Source organism: Petromyzon marinus, chromosome 35 (genome assembly GCF_048934315.1).
Source record: "Petromyzon marinus isolate PM22_M1 ecotype Great Lakes invasive population chromosome 35, UKy_Petmar_22M1.pri1.0, whole genome shotgun sequence".
In the NCBI taxonomy this organism is placed as follows: domain Eukaryota; kingdom Metazoa; phylum Chordata; class Hyperoartia; order Petromyzontiformes; family Petromyzontidae; genus Petromyzon; species Petromyzon marinus.
In genome coordinates, this window is record NC_133701.1 from 5,299,686 (window position 1) to 5,319,871 (window position 20,186).

The following is a 20,186-nucleotide window of genomic DNA, read 5'->3' on the forward strand; positions in this document are numbered from 1 at the left end:
ACAGAACAAAACCGTGGGTTTTTATTTAACGTGTGGACAACCAGCATAAAATGCACGATCCTTTACATGCCGGCTATATAAAGCACTGTACAAAGAGAAAATACGGTATGTGCTTTTTAATTTATGTATGGATTCCCACTCTTGCCCCTTTTTTTATAAAGCAAATGAATTTAGTGGCCTGTTGCAAACAATGCACCACCCCGAAGACTCCTAAGAATGAAACGGCAAAAGGTCGCTTAAAACACAACAAAAATCGCATGGCGCAAGCATTACAATTTTGTTACAAACATCAAGTACGGTGAAAATCCTGTCAACCAAAGCTGTAGAGACTCCAGGTAGTTATAAAAAAATGCATCTGGCAATTATCAGAAACTGTAGGCAGTTGTGAACTCTATAAACCGAGCCGATCAATTGCCTGTAAAAAAATGGGGGACATACAGTATTTACAAACCAGTATGCAATCAAAAAAACTATTTGAAATCTCAAGACTTGTCATGCTTCATCTTTACAGCAATGTCAGTTGATTTGGGAATTTATAGTTTTTCCAATTAATTTCTCCCACTGACTTCACCTGCCTCTGGCTACCACCACCCCACCAGACACCTTTTAGTGAGGTGAAAAAAGTATTTGATCCCCTGCTGATTTTGTATGTTTGCCCACTGACAAAGAAATTATCATTTATAATTTTAATGGTTGGTTTATTTGAACGGTGAGAGAACAAAATCCAGAAAAACGCATGTCAAAAATTGATTTGCATTTTAATGAGGGAAACAAGTATGACCCCCTCTCAATCAGAAAGATTTCTGGCTCCAGGGTGTCTTTTAAACAGGTAACAAGCTGAGATTAGGAGCACACTCTTAAAGGGAGTGCTCCTAATCTCAGCTTGTTACCTGTATAAAAGACACCTGTCCACAGAAGCAATCAATGAGATTCCAAACTCTCCACCATGGCCAAGACCAAAGAGCTCTCCAAGGATGTCAGGGACAAGATTGTAGACCTACACAAGGCTGGAATGGGCTACAAGACCATTGCCAAGCAGCTTGGTGAGAAGGTGACAACAGTTGGTGCGATTATTCGCAAATGGAAGAAACACAAAAGAACCATCAATCTCCCTCGGCCTGGGGCTCCATGCAAGATCTCACCTCGTGGAGTTGCAATGATCATGAGAACGGTGAGGAATCAGCCCAGAACTACACGGGAGGATATTGTCAATGATCTCAAGGCAGCTGGGACCATAGTCACCAAGAAAACAATTGGTAACACACTACGCCGTGAAGGACTGATATCCTGCAGCGACCGCAAGGTCCCCCTGCTCAAGAAAGCACATATACATGCCCGTCTGAAGTTTGCCAATGAACATCTGAATGATGCAGAGGACAACTGGGTGAAAGTGTTGTGGTCAGTTGAGACCAAAATGGAGCTCTTTGGCATCAACTCAACTCGCCGTGTTTGGAGGAATGCTGCCTATGACCCCAAGAACACCATCCCCACCGTCAAACATTGAGGTGGAAACATTATGCTCTGGGGGTGTTTTTCTAAGGGGACAGGACAACTTCACCGCATCAAAGGGACGTCAAATCTTGGGTGAGAACCTCCTTCCCTCAGCCAGGGCATTGAAAATGGGTCGTGGATGGGTATTCCAGCATGACAATGACCCAAAACACACGGCCAAGGCAACAAAGGAGTGGTTCAAGAAGAAGGTCCTGGAGTGGCCTAGCCAGTCTCCAGACCTTAATCCCATAGAAAATCTGTGGAGGGAGCTGAGGGTTCGAGTTGCCAAACGTGAGCCTCGAAACCGTAATGACTTGGAGAAGATCTGCAAAGAGTGGGACAAAATCCCTCCTGAGATGTGTGCAAACCTGGTGGCCAACTACAAGAAACGTCTGACCTCTGTGATTGCCAACAAGGGTTTTGCCACCAAGTACTAAGTCATGTTTTGCAGAGGGGTCAAATACTTATTTCCCTCATTAAAATGCAAACCAATTTATAACATTTTTGACATGTTTTTCTGGATTTTTTTGTTATTCTGTCTCTCACTGTTCAAATAAACCTACCATTATAAATTATAGAATGATAATTTCTTTGTCAGTGGGCAAACGTACAAAATCAGCAGGGGATCAAATACTTTCTTCCCCTCACTGTATATGCAACAGAAAAGCAGCCATGCATTCAAATGGACGTCACCTACACCCGGGACCATCCATTTACAAAGCTCTGGGTTCACCCTCACAATAGCAGTTCCCAAATCAATGTTGAAAGGGGACCGAGAAGGCTGGTGGTGCAGATAGGCCAAGGAGGTTGTAATCTCACATGCGCTCACACTGGCTCGTGTGAACGCATGTTAAAGACACGTGGACCAAATTATGTAATTGGGTGCAACTCGCATGTACAATCACACTGGCCAGCGTGTTTGCACGTGACTTGGGGACCAACTGCTGTAACTGTATGTAGTGGCCAGCGCGAACATGTGCTAATGGCCACGCGAAAACCAACGACTGCATTTGTGTAGATGTAATAATTGCGGAGTGAGAACAGGCGATTGTGTGCGGCAATCAGAGGCACACACGCAGCTCAATCGCTGGTGTACATGTCTTCCTGCTGATCGTCATCCCCATTGGTGTTGCGCTCGGGGCTCTGATTGCCGCTGTCAGAGCCGCCCCTGCTGCCGGAGCGTGTGCCGCCCTGCGGTGGGGACCCGTCATCGGCGCCTCCAGAACCAGCGCCATCCTCGCGCAGCTGCCGCTCCTTCTCGCTGTCGTAACCCATCTCCTCCTCGTCGTAGTTCCGCGTCACCTGCACGTGTGCGCGCAACACGTCCAACAGGGTCTATGCACCACAGAGCAGCCGGCGTGCAGACGGGAAAGCACGTCTTACTCATTCGTTCACCACAATGCTACAGCAGGATAAAAATGTGTCAAATCAAAGTGGCCTGCCTGTTCAAAATGAGCAAGTGGCGATTTGCTCAGCTCCTGGGTTGTACACCCTTGATTGAGCCTGTGGCGAAAATTCCAAATTGTCAAGGCAGGGGACACTCGTCTATATTATATAACACACACCGTTGACTTCTAAAAGATACTTATTCCAGTGGCAACGAAAAGATCAAGGCCGAGTTGATTCCTGACCAGGATATAAACTGGCAACCTTATGTTTGGCTGCACACTGCGCTAACTGGTCAGATGAATAACAGAATGACCTACAACATAGTGCAGAAGACATGAGCACACAAATGTAGGCTATGGTAAACTTAAAAAAAATGTTGCAAAACCTTACCAAACCGGTATAGTTTGACTTGTCAAACTGTGCAACATTTTTCAAAGAGACAGAAATGACTTATGTAGGGCACTTGGGGATTATATGGCAGCTTAGGAGATTTGCAGGCTTTGCTAATTTTTTTAAACCTAGACTTCATTATTTCTTCATTTTTGACAGCTGCCATTTTATAATCGGTTGAAATGTCACCGAAATCTACCCTTTTCCAGACTCGGGTAAATGCTATACGAGATCAAACAACTGTTCACATCAGAACAGCTTAAAAACTCATCTTCACAAACATTCTTAAATTTCAAGAAAAAAACTCAACTTCCTTTCACATGACAACCTTAACAGGGTCCTATATATAAAAGTCACCGTTTATTTTTAGCTACTATTAAATGTTTTTTTCCAAAGCACCTCACGGATAATTTTAGTATAATTAACTTTATGATAAACGTTTAAGACATTAAAACTAATTTTACACCGACTCCACTGAATCAAAGCATTTCCAATGGAGGACTTGAATCAAATTCCTTTTTTAGGTGTTTACAATTTTGTTTGCAGAATTTATTAATGTTTTTGTACAAGCTTAGCCAAAATGCAACATTAGCATGATTTGCATAAATCATAAGCAACTAATTCTGCCTATTAAAAATGGTTTGCCACAAGGCAAGCAGTGTAAATACTAAGTCTTTCTTAAAAAAACATATAAAGGGGGCTGCGAGGATAAGGAAACAATGATACGCCATGGACCCTCTGAAAATACTACTAGCGTTCAACAATTCGTTAGCACCGACATTTAACGAAGTGCATGCTGTGCATTTATAGTGCTGCCACTGGCTGCACGCCACTCACCTTGACGTCGCCCTTGTCTCCTTCGCTCCTGTCGCGCCGTTCACGCTCCTTTTCCCGTTCACGCTCCCCCTTGTCCCTGCCCTTCTTCTTGCGGCTTCCCGACGAACGAGACTCTTTCTCCCGGCTTCGCTCACGCTCGCGACGCTTCTCTTTCTTGTGCCTGGCAAAGGGGCGCAAGTGCGATAGGGAAAACATACGTGGCACCTCCACGATTAGCACAGTTGGCTACGCACGATGCGAAGTTCAACATGCATACACACAGCCAGCTTTTATTCGCCTGTATATTTTTGGGAGCAACTCAAAAGTTATTCAAGTGGACGCCACAATTTGCAATTGCGCTTCAAGAACAAGCCCTTTTGTCAATGCAATGCTGGATGTTGGGTCATGTGAGGTTCCTTGACTATATTTCACCACACTTGTTAGCAGTGTGGGTAGTGTGGGTTAGCGAAAGGGCGGGACCCAAGAACGGTTAAGGAATCACCACTGATGTCAGTCATGGCCATGAATCAAACTAAAATCGCCGGGCTTACAGTACAGTGTGCGAACCACTGTGCTAAACACTACCAGTATTTAGTTACCTTTATAACTGTTAGGGTAACCCAAGCGTTATGTATCAATGTGATTCAGTGCAGTATTTAATTGTCTAAATTGCGACAAACTTAAACCAAAAAAAACTAACAGATCATATTCTTGGTTCTTTCGGTAAAGTCACGTAGAAGGGAAACAATAAAATAATAAAAATATTGTTTTGTTTCCCTTCTACGTGACTTTACCGAAAGAACCAAGAATGAATCCCTGCAGTCACGAAAGCTTTAAATCAAAATTTAACAGATCATATAAAGTGGATATGGACCTAGGCTGTATACCCAAAAATACTTCATGTTATCAATGTCATTAAAACTATACGATTGTACCATCGACTTACCTATTTCTCATTAAAGCTTCAAGATTGTTGTATAGCCTTCGACGCAGTCTAGGTACGCATGTATTTACACAAGATATATGCGCCCAGTTTTTATTACATCGTGCCTTCCCCCATTTATATATCGCAAATTTATGGTTTATAACTCGGCACACACGGGCACATCATGCGTGTTGTGTCCAGGCTCTCACTTCTTAGGCGACGGGGAGCTGGAGCCCTTGCGCTTGGGCAGAAGGGGCGGCGAGCCAAGCTTGCGACGCGGCGACCGAGACACACGGCGAGGGCCCGGCGATCTCGACGGCAGGCGGCGTTTGGGCGAGCGCGAGCGGCGGCTGCTCGACGGCCTCGGGGAGGCCCGGCGCCGAGGGCTGGGAGAGACGCGGCGAGGCGGAGGAGGCGGCGAACGCGACAGCGGGCGCTTCTTGCCCGCCAGCGAGGGGCTGCGGCTCTTGCGGCCACGTCGGCTGCGATCCCTGTTCGTTGTCGAGACGAGAAAAGAGCACGTCAAAGCGGGGTAATTTTACCCTTGTTCCCTCGAATTAAGTTTAAATGGCATGAACTACCATAATGGCCATGAGAGAATTCGCCATGCGACCGTGTGGTTACAGAGTTAATATGGGATGACCCTTTTTCCCTTTGCTTCCTGGAGCTTAAGACACCGTGAGAACATTCGAGGCGTCAAATGTTAAAGTGACAAAAGCAGAATGCGAGACAAACTTGAAAATAAAATATTGCTGAAATTAAAACTATAAGGCATATCGACAGAATGTTTCACGTAAAATGACTCTACATGATCGAGTAGGATCCAATTCATAACCAGATGCCGACACTGGAATCATGGGTTCATTGTAATAGGGAGACGATCTCTTACAGCTCAACAATAATCTCCAGTTTCTCATCCCACAAAGACAACCTGAGCAAATGAGAAAATACAATTCCGTAATATGCCAATTTTTTTTATTTTAAAAGCAATAACGCAGGCTAGATAATAAAAAGCAAATCAACCACTTAAGTTCACACTTTATTGCGATTAAATTGAATAAAAGTATCTCAAGGCCTCAAAAAGGAATGGGGAGGACGGTTGTTGGGGGTGATATTTAGTAGATGTCAGGAGAAACAACAAAGTTACTAAATTACATTCTGGGAAGAAATGAGAGACCGACAAAGCTGTGCGCCGACGTGCTTTCGGGAAGGGGACGCCCCCCTTGATCGCTCTCACCTGGACTTGGAGCGAGAGCGGCGGCCACGGTCTCGCGAGCGCCGGCGTGGCGAGCGGGATTTGCGGCGTGGGGAGCGGGACCGGCGGCGGGGGCTCCTGCGGCCACGCGATCGCGAGCGGTACCTCGTGCGGCTTCCCGAGCGCCTGCAGTCAACATGCGGCGTCAGGACCAATATAAAAAAAACACTAGCAACCCCTAACCTTTACTGTCATTTTACCACTGTGGTTCGGGTTAGATAAGTCTCTACCTCAAGTGGAAATACGGTCAAACTTTTATTTTAGTGACTTGCTTACCTTTTCTCTACTTTGCACTATTGTATTGATATTTCATCATGGGACCTCCTTTGCCAGTACCAAAATATAATAAGTTTTTCCCCTTTTATCTGGCAACAAAACAGGTGTTAGATATTCTTGGTTCTTTTGGCAAAAGTCACGTAGAAGGGAAAAATAACAAAAATATAAAACAATAAAATTCTCACGTTTCGACTGCAACACAAGCAATCATCAGGTGGGGTTTTTGCTGTGTTTTTCACACCTGATGATGATTGCTTGTGTTGCAGTCGAAACGTCGTGAGAATTTTATTGTTTTATATGTTTGTTATTTTGTTGTTTCCCTTCTACGTGACTTTACCGAAAGAACCAAGAATATGAATCCCTGCAGTCACGAAAGCTTTAACTCAAAATTTAGGTGTTAAGATGTTAAAACACCAAACTGAAACCTTTTACAAGAAATCATGTTTTGTTGCCAGATAAAAGGGGAAAACCTATTATCATATTTTGGTACTGGCAAAGTAGGTCCCATGATGTAGTCTCACCCCGAGCTCTCATTACTCTGATAGTGCATTGTCTTTGTGCTGTACGCTTTTTGGCGTCTTCTGGTCTAACACCGTTTGAGACAAGGCTCAAAAGAAAGCTGTCTCTGGTGTGACCAATCAGTTTCAAGGACAATGCATATATTATCAGAGTATGTTTTTTGTTTGCATTCTGACCACAAGCAATGGTTAATGTAGACATGATTCCTTGTAAAAGGTTTCAGTTTGGTGTTTTAACATCTTAACACCTGTTTTGTTGCCAGATAAAAAGAGAAACACCTATTATCACTGTATTTATAGTTTGTTGTAACTTGCTGAACCGCCCCTACTGACCATCTGTGAAAAATATCTTCATAGCCCATCAGATTCCTCCAGGATATATAAAGATTATGATTGTGAGATACAGCAGAAGTTTGATATGATTTGCTTCCATTACATTGGTGAGGCAAGCACACCTCTGGCAACAAGCGTCAGCGAAGCCGAATCACCAACTCGACTGCAGTTCACGCCTGATGAAACGGCTCCCCCTGCTGCCAAGTTAACTACAATTTCACCTCTCATCTTGCATTTACTGCACCCTACCACTCCCCAATACAGTACTCGAGACAAAAACCATGTTCATGGTCAACTTAATACGTGTTACAATGTTTTTGTTTAGACATGTAACAATACGTTAATGCATTGACTGAAATACTCGTGCACTATGAATTGTGCATGTAATCATCAATCGGTTTGAAAGGTTTTGGTTATTTGTTCACATACACGTTGGAGCAACTAGAAAGGCTACATTTACTAAAATGATAAATCAGATTGTTACCAAATGGTTTGTATTGTTTAGTTTTATCTGTTTTGTGCATAGTATTGTTCACATTAGTCTAAATGTAAAAGCATAGTCTTTGCCGATGCTTTGAATAAACCTCTAAATAAATCCAAACACAAATTGATGCATCGATTGTGGGGGTAATTATTTCAGTCTACGTGATGCGTCCCCGTTTTCTACAGCCATCTGTGCCGTCTCCCTGCGCAAGTTCACGACTCGAAAATATGCCCAGTTCATGTACAGAATTTTGAGCTCCGATAGCATTCATGTGCTATACAAATCCAAACCGTCCCAATGTATTGCATTACGCCGAATTTATTTACATTACTCGCATCCCAATTCGCGAATTTCCATTGCAACTTACATTCCAGTTGGCACTTCTGCTACACATTCTCTTCATTCTGCTCCGAAACCAACACGTGCAAATCTCATTAACGACGACTTGGGACTGGTGTGCCAACAAATGTTGTGCCCCTGGGAACGGGGAGGAGGCTGGAACAGGGAAGGGCTCACCGGCGCCGTGAACGTGAACGGGAACGCCGTTTCCGCGAGCGGGACCTCGACTTTGACCGAGAGCGCTTCTTTTTGTCGTCCTTCTTCTCGGAAGAATCTGAACGAAAAAAAACCCAAGGCCCACTTAAATTACAGTTCCCGAGAACACAGCTGCCATCCAACGTATTCCAGTAACTGGCCAATACATTCCAAGGACAAGCTTACGTATTTCTCATAAAACGTAACTTTTATTCTTTAAGTTCTTCTTTCGCAAAGCTTTGAGCGAGTGTGTGGGTACGATCAAGAACAAGCTGCAAGATGTCTAACAGATAACAAATGGTGTCAAGAGGAAAGGGGTGAAAACTCACCTGGGTCGATAGCGGCAGAGATGAGAGACTGTGCTTCACGGACCCTCTTCATGGCCTCCTCGATCTCTTTAGCAGCAGCGTCCACCCCCTTACCCGCCGGTTTTGCGATGGCATTGTTTGGATGGTTCAATCTTGCGACAGAGGTAACAAAATTACCTTGAAAATTAGTGCCCGTTTCAAGACTTAAACAGTCATGCAATTTAAACACTCATGGGAGCACAGCCACTCTAAAGTAATCTTTCATTTTTTGAAAAACAATGCAGCACTTAAGTTACTGTGTTCATATTAGGTTCAGAAGCAATAAAAATAGATTTCCTATACATGCGGTGCACTGTGTGTTAAACTCAACAGATGAACGTACTTGACCTCGCCACCGACTTGCGAAAACAAATTCAGCAACTGTTCAGCAGTGGCAGACTGAAAAACAAGAGGCAAAGGGTCAACCCGTGGCCATTATGGCAAAACAATGCAAATTTCTGACGCAAAAGCAAATCAACCTTGGGTTACTTGAATTATCTATGCTTAAATTAGAATTCAGGACAACTAAACTAAGAAAATAATGGTAAAATCAATCTTACACAAAGCGTTTACAAATAATATTAAAATATAGAAGGTTGTGTATTACATTTAGCTATTCGCAATTGTTAAAATATACTAAATGTAAAAATATCATTTTTAGCATATTTTATTGGATTTCATTTGTTTAAGTTGGTGAGAGCCTCAAGCTGTATACAAGAACCACCGGCAAAGCACATTGATAGAAAAAAGTGCAATGATGTACCATCTCTCAAATACGTGCTGGATGAAAAGACGTGTATTAAAACATGAGATTATGAATATCAGATAGTGTATATACATTTCGATTTAAAGCTTTCGTGACTGCAATGATTCATCTTAATAATAAATTGATAAAATAAAATATTATTGTGTTATTTTATTTTATCAATTTATTATTTTATTCTCATTCTACGTGACTTTACCGAAAGAACCAAAGAAGACGTATACACATTCCTAACAAGTTTCCAGACTTCCGCCATCTTTATTCAAATTGTGCACGAGTAGCATGTGACGAAACAGCGTATCCATTTCGAATTCTTTAACGCCACATCACAAGACAGCATGTGGGCAACATCAAATAACCATTTCTATGATCCCTTGTAGGGGCATTACACTTACTTACATGCACTGCAAGGGAGAGGTCTGTCCCAATGGCAGTCAAAGTACTTTTTCACTCAGCACCGGAATTGTTTCCAAAAAAGGTGAAAACCCCAACTATCCTTTTGTGGAATGAATAATTGAGCGCCGACACCCGGATTGGATAGAAGCATCCGAGGTGACGACTGTGCTACGGACGCTCCGTGTGCCACCCAATCCCCCTAATCGGTAACAGAGGACCTTCCGATGTTGACCGCGCGCACATGCAGTCAAATCGTACCTGGCCAAGGTGCATGGGCTGCTGCATGCCCTGCAACTTTCCGCCATCCAAGTTTCCGAGAAGCTGTGGCTGTGGGAGGCCGAGCGCGGCCAGTGTGGAGTCCATGCTACCGCCACCGTGCAGCGCGCCCAAAGCCGACAGGGGCACCGCCCCCATCTGTGATGATGCCACACGCACATGTGAAACACTTTAGAATGCATTCACTCAAAGAAGCTCAGTCAGTCTTGAAGGCATTTACACGACTCTTACATGGCACACATGTAAGTCAAATACAAAAAATAACATTTACAGGCATGTCTCACATTCAACTATTAACCCAGGATAAATTCAGCTTAAGATTCTGAGATTATCCAAACTCAGTTATTTAGTTATATGCAAGATTGAATGTGGCAAGGTTATGACTTATGTTTATGATTTTTACACCATTGAAAAAGGTATTCTTATTTTTCATGTTTTAGATGTATTCATTTATGTAAAAACGATTAAACAAGACATTACTTTTCAAACTCAAAGTAAACATAACCAAGTTATTAAATGTATAACTATTTAATTCCATTTATTTGCCCCTTTAACTTAAAAACATATCCCTTCTCAGATTCGAATTATTTTGGGACTTTGTCAATCCCTGCGTTTTTGAACTGTACATAAGATCTTAAATTTCGAGTTGCATTTAGCTATCAGTTTTTTTTTTTTTTAAAGTTCACATACTACACGTGTCAAACCCGACAATAAAAAAAAAACAATCTATTTACCGAGGCCAGCGGGCTGGGCGTAGGCAGCAGGCCGGCGACAGCACTGGCGGGAGCCAAGAGCGACAGTGCTTTAGCCTCATCTGGTATCTTGCCTGAAAGCAACCGAAAAGAAACAGTCAGACCCCTCCAAACCCACAGACCAGCAGACCTGCCTAGAGAGCGCGTTAACGGCGCTTTGCGCTGGGAATGGACTCGGCAGCATCTACGCAATGCCCTCTCATAGCTTATCTTCCCTCACCGTGGGGGAGGTGGGGGCATTGCATTATTCCAGAGCTGCCAGTGGCAATGTCAAGTACATGTTTCAACGAGAGCCCCGTGTTTACTCGGGTAGCTCTGTGTGCCCCTCCAAAACAGGTTCAAGGCAATGGCTGGGACGGAGGATTATGGGCTGAGGGGGAGGTGGAGAGGAGCTGGGTTTTATGTCAAGAGGTCTCAGACAGACACACCGCTTGACGGCACATGCACATCTTAACTTAAGATTTAAAAACTCCTGTGGTTTCAGGGTTTCAAATAAACGCACAGATATCCAAGAAATGACACCATGTTTTTTTTTTTTCTCCCGCACATATCAGTTTGAACGTGACTTAGCTATATCACCTGTCCTCGAAACATACTCAAGGCCAAACGATAAGAATCGCTGGGTTTCTCCAGGCACGTTGCTATGAAATTTGCACGCTCAAGCCGCTGGCATCACTATATGGTACAAAAACAATCAAAAAACAGAGAAAACAAAGGGAATTACGGTCCACAGCCCAAACACTGGCAATCTCTGTACAGTGCATTGGCTAATGGAACAGGCAAGTTTCTTGAGTCACACATTTTCTTCTCAATTGTCGATATTCACATTTGCACACGACGGGTCCTCATTGTACTTTCTGGTTGTGATTTAAGCAATAAATGGCTATTTGAGCACCTGATTCGTGAAGTCCAAAATGTGAGAAAATTAAAATTTTCAGTGCTACTCTGCATCACAAAATGACATGCGCACATTGATTTTACATTGTCGTCCACTATATGCCCTTCCGTCGTGTGTTCCCTATAAAAACGATATTGCGTAAGTATGCAAGCACAAAGAGAATAAAATTGTTTGGAGGCCATTCTCAGTCAGTTGGGTAAACTGGCGTGCTGGCCCAGGGATATAACTGTAAAAGACGACAAGACAAAGAAAACAACCATTGAGAGTGAAAACTTCAACATCACTTCCAAGGCTTGCATTCAAAAAACCCAAACATGATTTCAGTGAATTCAAAATAAAAAAAAAACATCTACCACAACACTTCAACCATTGGCAGCGAATATAACCAAACAGCTGCCGTTATGCACACAACAAAATTCGATTAGCGGCCCTCAGTACAGCAGGAATACTTGACTAAAAAAAAACAGAAGACACACGGACACACAGACACTTGACCACATAAGGGGGGAGCAACAAAAGGGCTGGGGTAGAAAAAGGGGTTGCAGAAATGTATATTTGAGTAACGAAAATAAAAAAAATAAGAAAACAAACAAGGGCAGACAACAGAAACGCCGCCAATCGCGGCGCAGTCTTGTTTGGCGGACGGTGCAACCGGTGTACCCCCGACTCGCTTAGCGGCGAGGAACAATCTCTACTGGAATTTTTTTGGCTTCTGCCTTGAGGCGCCTCTCTAGTAGGCACAAACAAATCACACAAAGAAAGACACAGAGAAGCACCACATTAATCTTTGGGTAACCCCGCAGACCCCGCCACATGTGTGCACTCGACTTCCGCAGCAGGCTCCACCCTTTTTTCTTGCTCCTACTGGAACGAGGCATCTTCTATCATGCATGGGGGGGAGCTTCTGTCTTCAGCACTTTTTGCCAATATCGCCAACATGGGGGGAAGGGAAGGAGGTTGTCGTCGATCGGGTGACGGACGTCAGAATTTTGCTTAAAAAGAAAGTCTACCTAAAGTCCCCCTCTGATCAAGAACCGGAGTTCTGTTGTCCCCTTCGCGATTGTTTTCAGGCGGCTACCAAACAGCGCCTATTAGATTATGTATTGCTCTTACGACCAAGACACAGCCAGCCGACCCACAGCCCCCTCTTGTGAGACAAGTCAGGGGTTAAGGGGCAGGCAGATGCCTTCTGCAATACAAAATAACAGACAAAGAAAGAAAAACAAACATGACGGGTCCGTTATTGCAGAAATGCTCGGGCGGAACAGTCAAAAACGTCTCTTCAACCGGCTGCCTAAACAAATTGAACACTGCACAATTTTATAGAACTGTGAACATTCACAATTATGCATCTTGCCGTGTTCAACCTTTAACTCACAAACGCTTACGAACTTGCCGATTTTTTTTTATTACGGATAATAATTTGGCAGCGCTAATGAGCGAGTTGCCACTCTCACTGTGGATTGCAGCCGCATCCCGAGCCCTCTGCCAGATTGTGTTAGTGTTGAGAAGTCACGCAGGCATCGCAGATACATGCTCGCATACGCTAGCATTCCGACAGCAGTGACACAATGGGGGGGAAACGGTGCACCAACCTTCGGCGTACGGCACCACGATGAGAGCCCGGTCGATGAACACTGTGTTGGTCAGGTGCTGCGACACGCCGACGCTGACCGAATCGCTAAACCTCACGAAACACACCCGCGACGTCACCGGCAGAGGGGAGTCACTGCAAAGGGAAAGTCAACGTGTTAGCACGAGGAGAATACGCCCGTCCGCTTGTTTCTTATCGGCAACATTAATGGAGGTTGGCGAGCCAGTTGCACCCGGCTTCAGTGGTGAGCATTGTCAATCCAACCGATGGCCGAAAGCCATCCCAACTCCGCGCCGAGTCGCAGTGATTAACGTACTTGACGATGCTCGTCAGTAGAGGTTAGAGGCAGGCGATGAGCACAATAGCACAGGAACTAGTTACGCGGCACTCCAAGCCGTTTCCCCACTTGTGGACTCCGGTCACCCATCAAACAGTACTATAATGCAGACTCTACCATTGCGTGCGTTCCGACACGACGGGCATTCGAGAGTGGGACGGGTGGATATCTAAAATGCCGCCCGGCGCCATTTGTCCCACAAACCGGCATGCTCTACTGCGTTAATAGATATACACCCGTGTAATAAGCATGCGACGAGGGCGCACCAAATTCAAACAACACGTACTTTCGCACCGTTTATCGGTAGTGAAAATAAAGTTGCTTTACGTACGCAAATAAACACGCAGCAAAACAAAGAACGGAGTACCAAGGATTCGCGTGAAATCGCACGCCCAGTGTGGTTTAGTGTAAATTGTACAAAGGAAATAACCTACAAATAGCAACGCCGTCAAACAAGTCACCGCCTGCCAACTCGCGCAGGAGATAGTTGGACAGGATTTTGTACTTTTTTGGGCCCAAGTGATGTTTACCAAAAAGTTCAAAAACAGAACAGCAGAGACCTGGTGTGCTCGTCACATTTGTAAGACATCAATGAGTCTAGTTTCGGGCAATTGCACGAATTTAGGGCCAATACCGACAATAAAAGTATATAATAGGCGACGTTTTGGGCAATGCCCCCTTCGTACAATGGAATAACCATTTCCAAAAACGTTGCATATGAGCCATCCTTTGTATTAAGGCAGGGTTAATTAAGGAATTTGTTGTGCTTGAAACAATGCCAATGCAGTCCCTTCATAATACAGTATACAACATAATACATGACCTCATACGGCAGGAGATTGAGAAAATGACTCCTACATAGCGACCTAAGTTTTACAAGCTTAAGCAGTGCTACATGTTTGCAGATAAATACCTGACGTGGCACGTCTACATTCCTATGGCGAGGGACGATGTATGAAATATATTCTCGATCATTGCCCGAAACGTCGCCTCGTCTTCAAGGCAGTGTTGATGAATATGTTGAGCATCCATATATATAAACTACGAGTTAATTCCCGTTAAATAGGGGGTTTAAGCACATATCCAAGTGCGCTAATACAATACACTCTGTAATGTATAGGTAAAAACATGTCCAGTTCTCAATTCATTTGCGCTGTTTACGGTGGCGCATTAGTACGCCTGGGAGCTAAGCAGCATGAGATATGGTCAAATAATCCTTATTGGGGAAGCCTTCATGCAACAATGGATTAACAAAGAGATAACTATTGACAATAAACCGCACAAGGCCACTCAATTGGTGAGCGCTCTTAACGTAACAATGCAACTAATTCGTAAACTCAGTTGACGAGCGCGTAATGACTGCGCGTATAAGCGAGCGAATGAGTCAACGAGTAAAATGAAACGGGAATCGTTCGCGAGTACTGTGTGGAACGAATCACTCACACACATCGCTTACCCGGAAGGAAATGCGCCAATAAACTAGTCAGTTACGAGTTACTTGAAAGATTCACTTGAGTCGCGAGTTACCGATTGAAACCTAGCGGTACTACCGACTGAAAGATTAACGTAACGAGTGAATGAGTCGGTGAATGAATGAATGAGAGCGGGAGCCACGTGCCCCCCCACCCCCAGCTCATTCCTTCCCGCGGAGAAGATGGCGGCCGGTCGCCGCCGTTCTTCGTCGTTAACCACGAAACCGCCTCGACTCAGCCGCACGACAACGCGGGAGACGCGCCGCGCATGGGCGCCAACTTACTCGTGTGGGAAGACGCGAATGTCTTCGATTTTGCCCAGGAATCCGAACAGAGTCTTCATCTGCTCCGTGGTGGCCGCGGGGGCCACGTTGGTCACCTGAATCACGTCCGTCATGGTGCAAACCTCCCCCGCGACAGCGCCCCCACCACCACCACCACCGCCGCCAACACCACCTCCTGTCGTCTCGAGAAAAGAAATGAGCGCTGGGAAATACAGGCGGTTAATAAACTCGCCGGCTTATTAAAGGGATGGATGGAACGTAAAGGAATAAATCGGTGAGAAAGTGAAATTAAAAGGGGAGGTCGAGGCGTGCGCAGCCACCAGCGCGCGGCATCGCCACAAAATGGCGGCAGCAAAGCGGGGGGCCTTCCTCCCAGAGTTCATTGCGCGCAGTCCAGCCTCTTGTAGATTTCATACACTGTATAAGCATGGGTGGTGGGCTCCGGTATGTATTACATACAACATATAAGTATGTGGACCATGTGTTCTATTACATACACCGCATAAGCATAGTGGTGGACCCGGGATATATAACATACATCACATAAGTATATGGACCATGGGTTGAATTACATACATCATACAAGCATAGTGATGACCTAGGATATATTACATACATAGCATAAGCATGTGGACCCTGTATTGCATTACACACATCACATAAGCATGGTGGTGGACACGAATATATAATACACATCACATAAGCATGCGGACCATGTGTTGCATTACATACACCGCATAAGCATGGCGGTGGACACTGAGTTGTATTACATACACCGCATAAGCGTGGTGGTGGACCCGGGATGTATTACATACAGCACATAAGCATGGTGACCCTGGGATGGATTGCATCCTCTTCTACAGGATATATAGTTGCCCACATTGTTTGGCGATGCTTCGTCGGTTGCGGTGCACACGTACAAATAACGAAAATAAAAGAGAAAGTATATAATAGGCGACGTTTTTGGGCAATGGCCCTTACGGGCAAAATGAAGATCCATTGCCACAAAACGTAGCCTACGATATTACGCTAGAACACTCTTCTTAATGTGTTCGAGTTTTTAGCGACAATATTCGCCAATTCCTTTACCTTTAAGGTATCAAACCCCTCCCCCCACCACCTCATCCCAAAACCAGGTTATTGAAGCCACAATACAGAGCTCCACCTGCACATTCGTGTAATTCAATGCGGTGTTAGTAGGGCGTTTGTTGTCAAGTTAGTCGTGGAACGGTGGTGCAGCGGTTAGCGCGCTACGAACCTGGCGGGCACGGGTTCGATTCCCGCTCACGGCCACCAACACCGGTGTGACGATTATCTTGAACCGGTTCTGGGCCTCCACCTAGATCGACTCGGCCTCAAATGAGTACCTGGTGCGGTGTGTAAACCATCGCCACTGGGGGAGACAAAGGCGGCCGGGCGTGGTTGCTGGCCACCCACCCCCTCGTGTGCCGTGCCGGCCTTCACAGGTGCTCGCTAACTCACAGCACTTGCCCCTACAGCCTGTTACAGGATACACGGGGGACGTTTGTCTTCGTCGTCTCAACGTGGTTTTTATTATCCCTGATCTCCGTTTTCAAAGCTTTGTCCAGCACTGGGCTTACGGTAAACCACTCAGGGGTGGGGAAACGCTAACAATGGTGATTATTATTTTTAAGAGCATTTATTCTCAAGGTCACAGATATGTCAAGTGTCACCGGGGGTCGTGGTTTTTTATATATAGTGGAAAGGCGATTAAAGTAAGGACGTTCCAACTTGTGTTTTTTTTGTTGACAATGTTTCGGAAGAAAATGTGACGTGAAGCATCGATGGAACACAAATATAATCATAAAGCGTGGATAGGAAAAAGACGTAGCTGTTAATCTATAGGCTAAGGGGCCGTCCATAAATGACGTCACGCGATTTTGGAGGATTTTTGACCCCCCCCCCCCCTTTCGTCACACGACGTCACAAAAAGTCAGCCCCCCCCTCAAATATGACGTCACAAAGCTCTGCGCCCCCGCAAAAAAATAAACCATGCTTCAAATCGCTTTAAACTATTGTCATTGTAGTGCGTATTGAATGTGGCGCTGCACTCTGATGTTATAGGAGAAAACATTTATTAAAAAGTCTATTTAATTAAGTAGAACATGTTGTCTATATTTATTTAAAGTTGCGCATTTTGATGTGACGTCACATTTCTCACCCCCCCCCCGTCACACATCGTCACGAATGTCTGACCCCCCCCCTTCAAGGTGCGTGACGTCATTTATAGACGGCCCCTAAGCTTTTGGTGGATACCAGGTACTACTTATAGCAGCATCACCAAATATTGTATTTAGTCGAAACTATAGTGCAATTAAGCTGCAAAAATCATCCCCGGTCCACCCTGCAGTATGAATGGGTGCAACGGACATCGAATGACCTTACAATAACATACATAATCTTAGTTCTTTCGGTAAAGTCACGTAGAAGGGAAACAATAAAATAATAAAAATATAAAAAATACAATTCTCACGACGTTTCGACTGCAACACGAGCAATCAGCATCAGGTGTGAAAACCGCAGCAAAATTTGTTTTTCTTGAAAACAAAAACAGCTTTAAAGCTAATCGGATTCATCTTCTTGGTTCTTTCGGTAAAGTCACGTAGAATGGAAGTAAAATAATAAAAATAAAACATAATAAAGAACCAAAAAGATGAATCCCTGCAGTCACGAAAGCTTTAAATCGAAATCTAATCGGATTCCTCCAGTATAAACACATTCCTGCGAAGGGAGCTGGTAGGAACGTTGGGTTGCTCGGTCAATGGCCAGGGTCAACGGCGGCACCACCACGTGGTGTATTCCGCAAAATATGCCCGACTGTGAGGGCGGGCACAAGCCGGCGTGAGTAGGTTAAACGTTGAGTTTTATAAGGGCACCACGGGGTGACCAGCCCCTCCCCACCCAGCCCCACCCCTCCCACCCAGCCCCACCCCTCCCACCCAGCCTCACCCTCCCCACCCAGCCCCTCCCCACCCAGCCCTACCCCTCCCACCCCCCACCCAGCCCCTCCCCACCCTCCCCTCCCCACCCAGCCCCTCTCCACCCAGCCCCACCCCCCACCCAGCCCCTCCCCACCCTCCCCACCCAACCCCACCCTCCCCACCCAGCCCCTCCCCACCCTCCCCTCTCCACCCAGCCCCACCCCTCCCATTTTTGGATGCAGGACGGACGGACACAATAGTTCATAGTTCCATTTATTTGGTATAGCCCTGTGAGCCATTCGACTCTGGAATCGGGTGCAACCGCAACAAACAAAAAAACAAAAACACGAACAAGAAAAACATCTTCAAGTGATAATGTGACTGTGCAAACAGAAAATCCAGGAAAAAAACATCAAAATATTCCTGAAATAGCACCGTACACCAACGCTGTGTGCAAAAATCCCAGTGGGATGCAAGTCAAACAACAACAACAACCACAAGAAAACTTAGATTAAGGCCATCAGTCTAACTCCCTACTACAACAAAACAAACATGTCCAAACCAAAAAAACGTTTTCGAAATCACAATAATCCCTAAGTGGGCTGGTGGTGTAACCAGGAGGTTCCTACCAGTAATATTCAGATTAATTAAAACTCCCCTTATGTTCCACGTTTCCATCTCTCAGTACAGATTCCCACACAGTGTTAGCGGGCACGTTTGGCTTGCGTACGGTGCGAAAAAAAACATTCAACGCACGTGTCTGCCTGTGTAAGTTTGACCTATTTTCGCCTCATCTCTTCTGAACAACCCTCGGTTTAAGACTGCATAATTATTATTATGGTTTATGTTAGTATTAATATTATGTATGAGAAGTAATAACCCGCTATGTAGCAAAATCATTATTCATATAAATTTTGGAAAAAGGCCTATATATACAACAACTTACACACATATATGGGCTCGAACACACACACACATCAACTCACACATATCGACGTACACACACAGCGATTCACACACACACATCGACTTACACATAGACACACACACATCGACTGACACATAGACTCACACACAGCAACTCACACGCATGGACTTACAGACACATCGACTTATGCACACACTTGCACGTAGACACACACACATCGACCCACACACAGACACATCGACTTACACACGCATACAGACTCACACACACACGCATGGACTCACACACAGACATCGACTTTAGATACACACACATGGAGTTACACACACACATGGAGTTACACACACACATGGACTCACACACACAGGTGGGCATCACAGCTTCACATTCCCTATTGCCGTACAAAAACCGGAGGAAGGGCCTTTGCTATTGATGCCCCCAGGGTCTGGAATGCTATTGCCAATTACCTACCTATTACACTACCTATGAGATCTTCACTCAAAACTGCTCTAGAGGAGTTGTACACCCCTAGCTGCCGCAACTATTCAGTGGCCTAAAATACAATAAAATGTTTCGCTCCGGATGACCGCTGCAAAGTATTATCTGTATTTTGATTTAGTGTGCTGATCTTAAAGGTGCTTGGAAAAATGTGATACTCCGACTGATGCTCCTGTTGTTTGTGGAGTGACTCATGTAGCCAGCTGTGGCTCTAGGGTTTGGTGTTACATGTTATTTATGTAGTTTATTGTAAAAAATTCGGTCACAGTTCCTATGATCACTGTTACA

General features: G+C 44.9%; 1 protein-coding gene across 3 annotated transcripts; it reads right to left on the reverse strand.

Moving 5' to 3' along the window:
* Positions 1-5: 5 nt before the first annotated feature.
* LOC116948890 (uncharacterized) lies at positions 6-16,518 on the reverse strand. Of its 3 annotated transcripts, none has more exons than XM_032966108.2 (11): positions 15,531-16,518; positions 13,439-13,572; positions 10,928-11,019; positions 10,176-10,331; positions 9,090-9,157; positions 8,741-8,871; positions 8,394-8,490; positions 6,249-6,392; positions 5,221-5,502; positions 4,108-4,267; positions 6-2,826 (listed from the first exon to the last, which is right to left on the reverse strand). In XM_032966108.2, the coding sequence occupies exons 1-11, from the start codon at positions 15,641-15,643 to the stop codon at positions 2,572-2,574; spliced, it is 1,632 nt and encodes a 543-aa protein (XP_032821999.1). In that variant the 5' UTR covers positions 15,644-16,518; the 3' UTR covers positions 6-2,571. The 3 variants fall into 3 exon arrangements, with proteins under 3 accessions (XP_032821999.1, XP_032822000.1, XP_032822001.1); XM_032966109.2 differs by having other exon boundaries at positions 9,102-9,157; positions 15,531-16,507; XM_032966110.2 differs by having other exon boundaries at positions 6-2,793; positions 15,531-15,930.
* Between the last annotated feature and the right edge of the window lie 3,668 nt (positions 16,519-20,186).

Coding starts and splice junctions, on each gene's coding strand:
- LOC116948890 (XM_032966108.2), bottom strand. CDS start 15,643: ATGACGGACGTGATTCAGGTGACCAACGTGGCCCCCGCGGCCACCACG. Junction 8,872..9,089: donor GAGGTCAAGTACGTTCATCT/GTTGAGTTTAAC, acceptor CTCTGTCGCAAG/ATTGAACCATCCAAACAATG. Junction 6,393..8,393: donor CGTTCACGTTCACGGCGCCG/GTGAGCCCTTCC, acceptor TGTTGACTGCAG/GCGCTCGGGAAGCCGCACGA.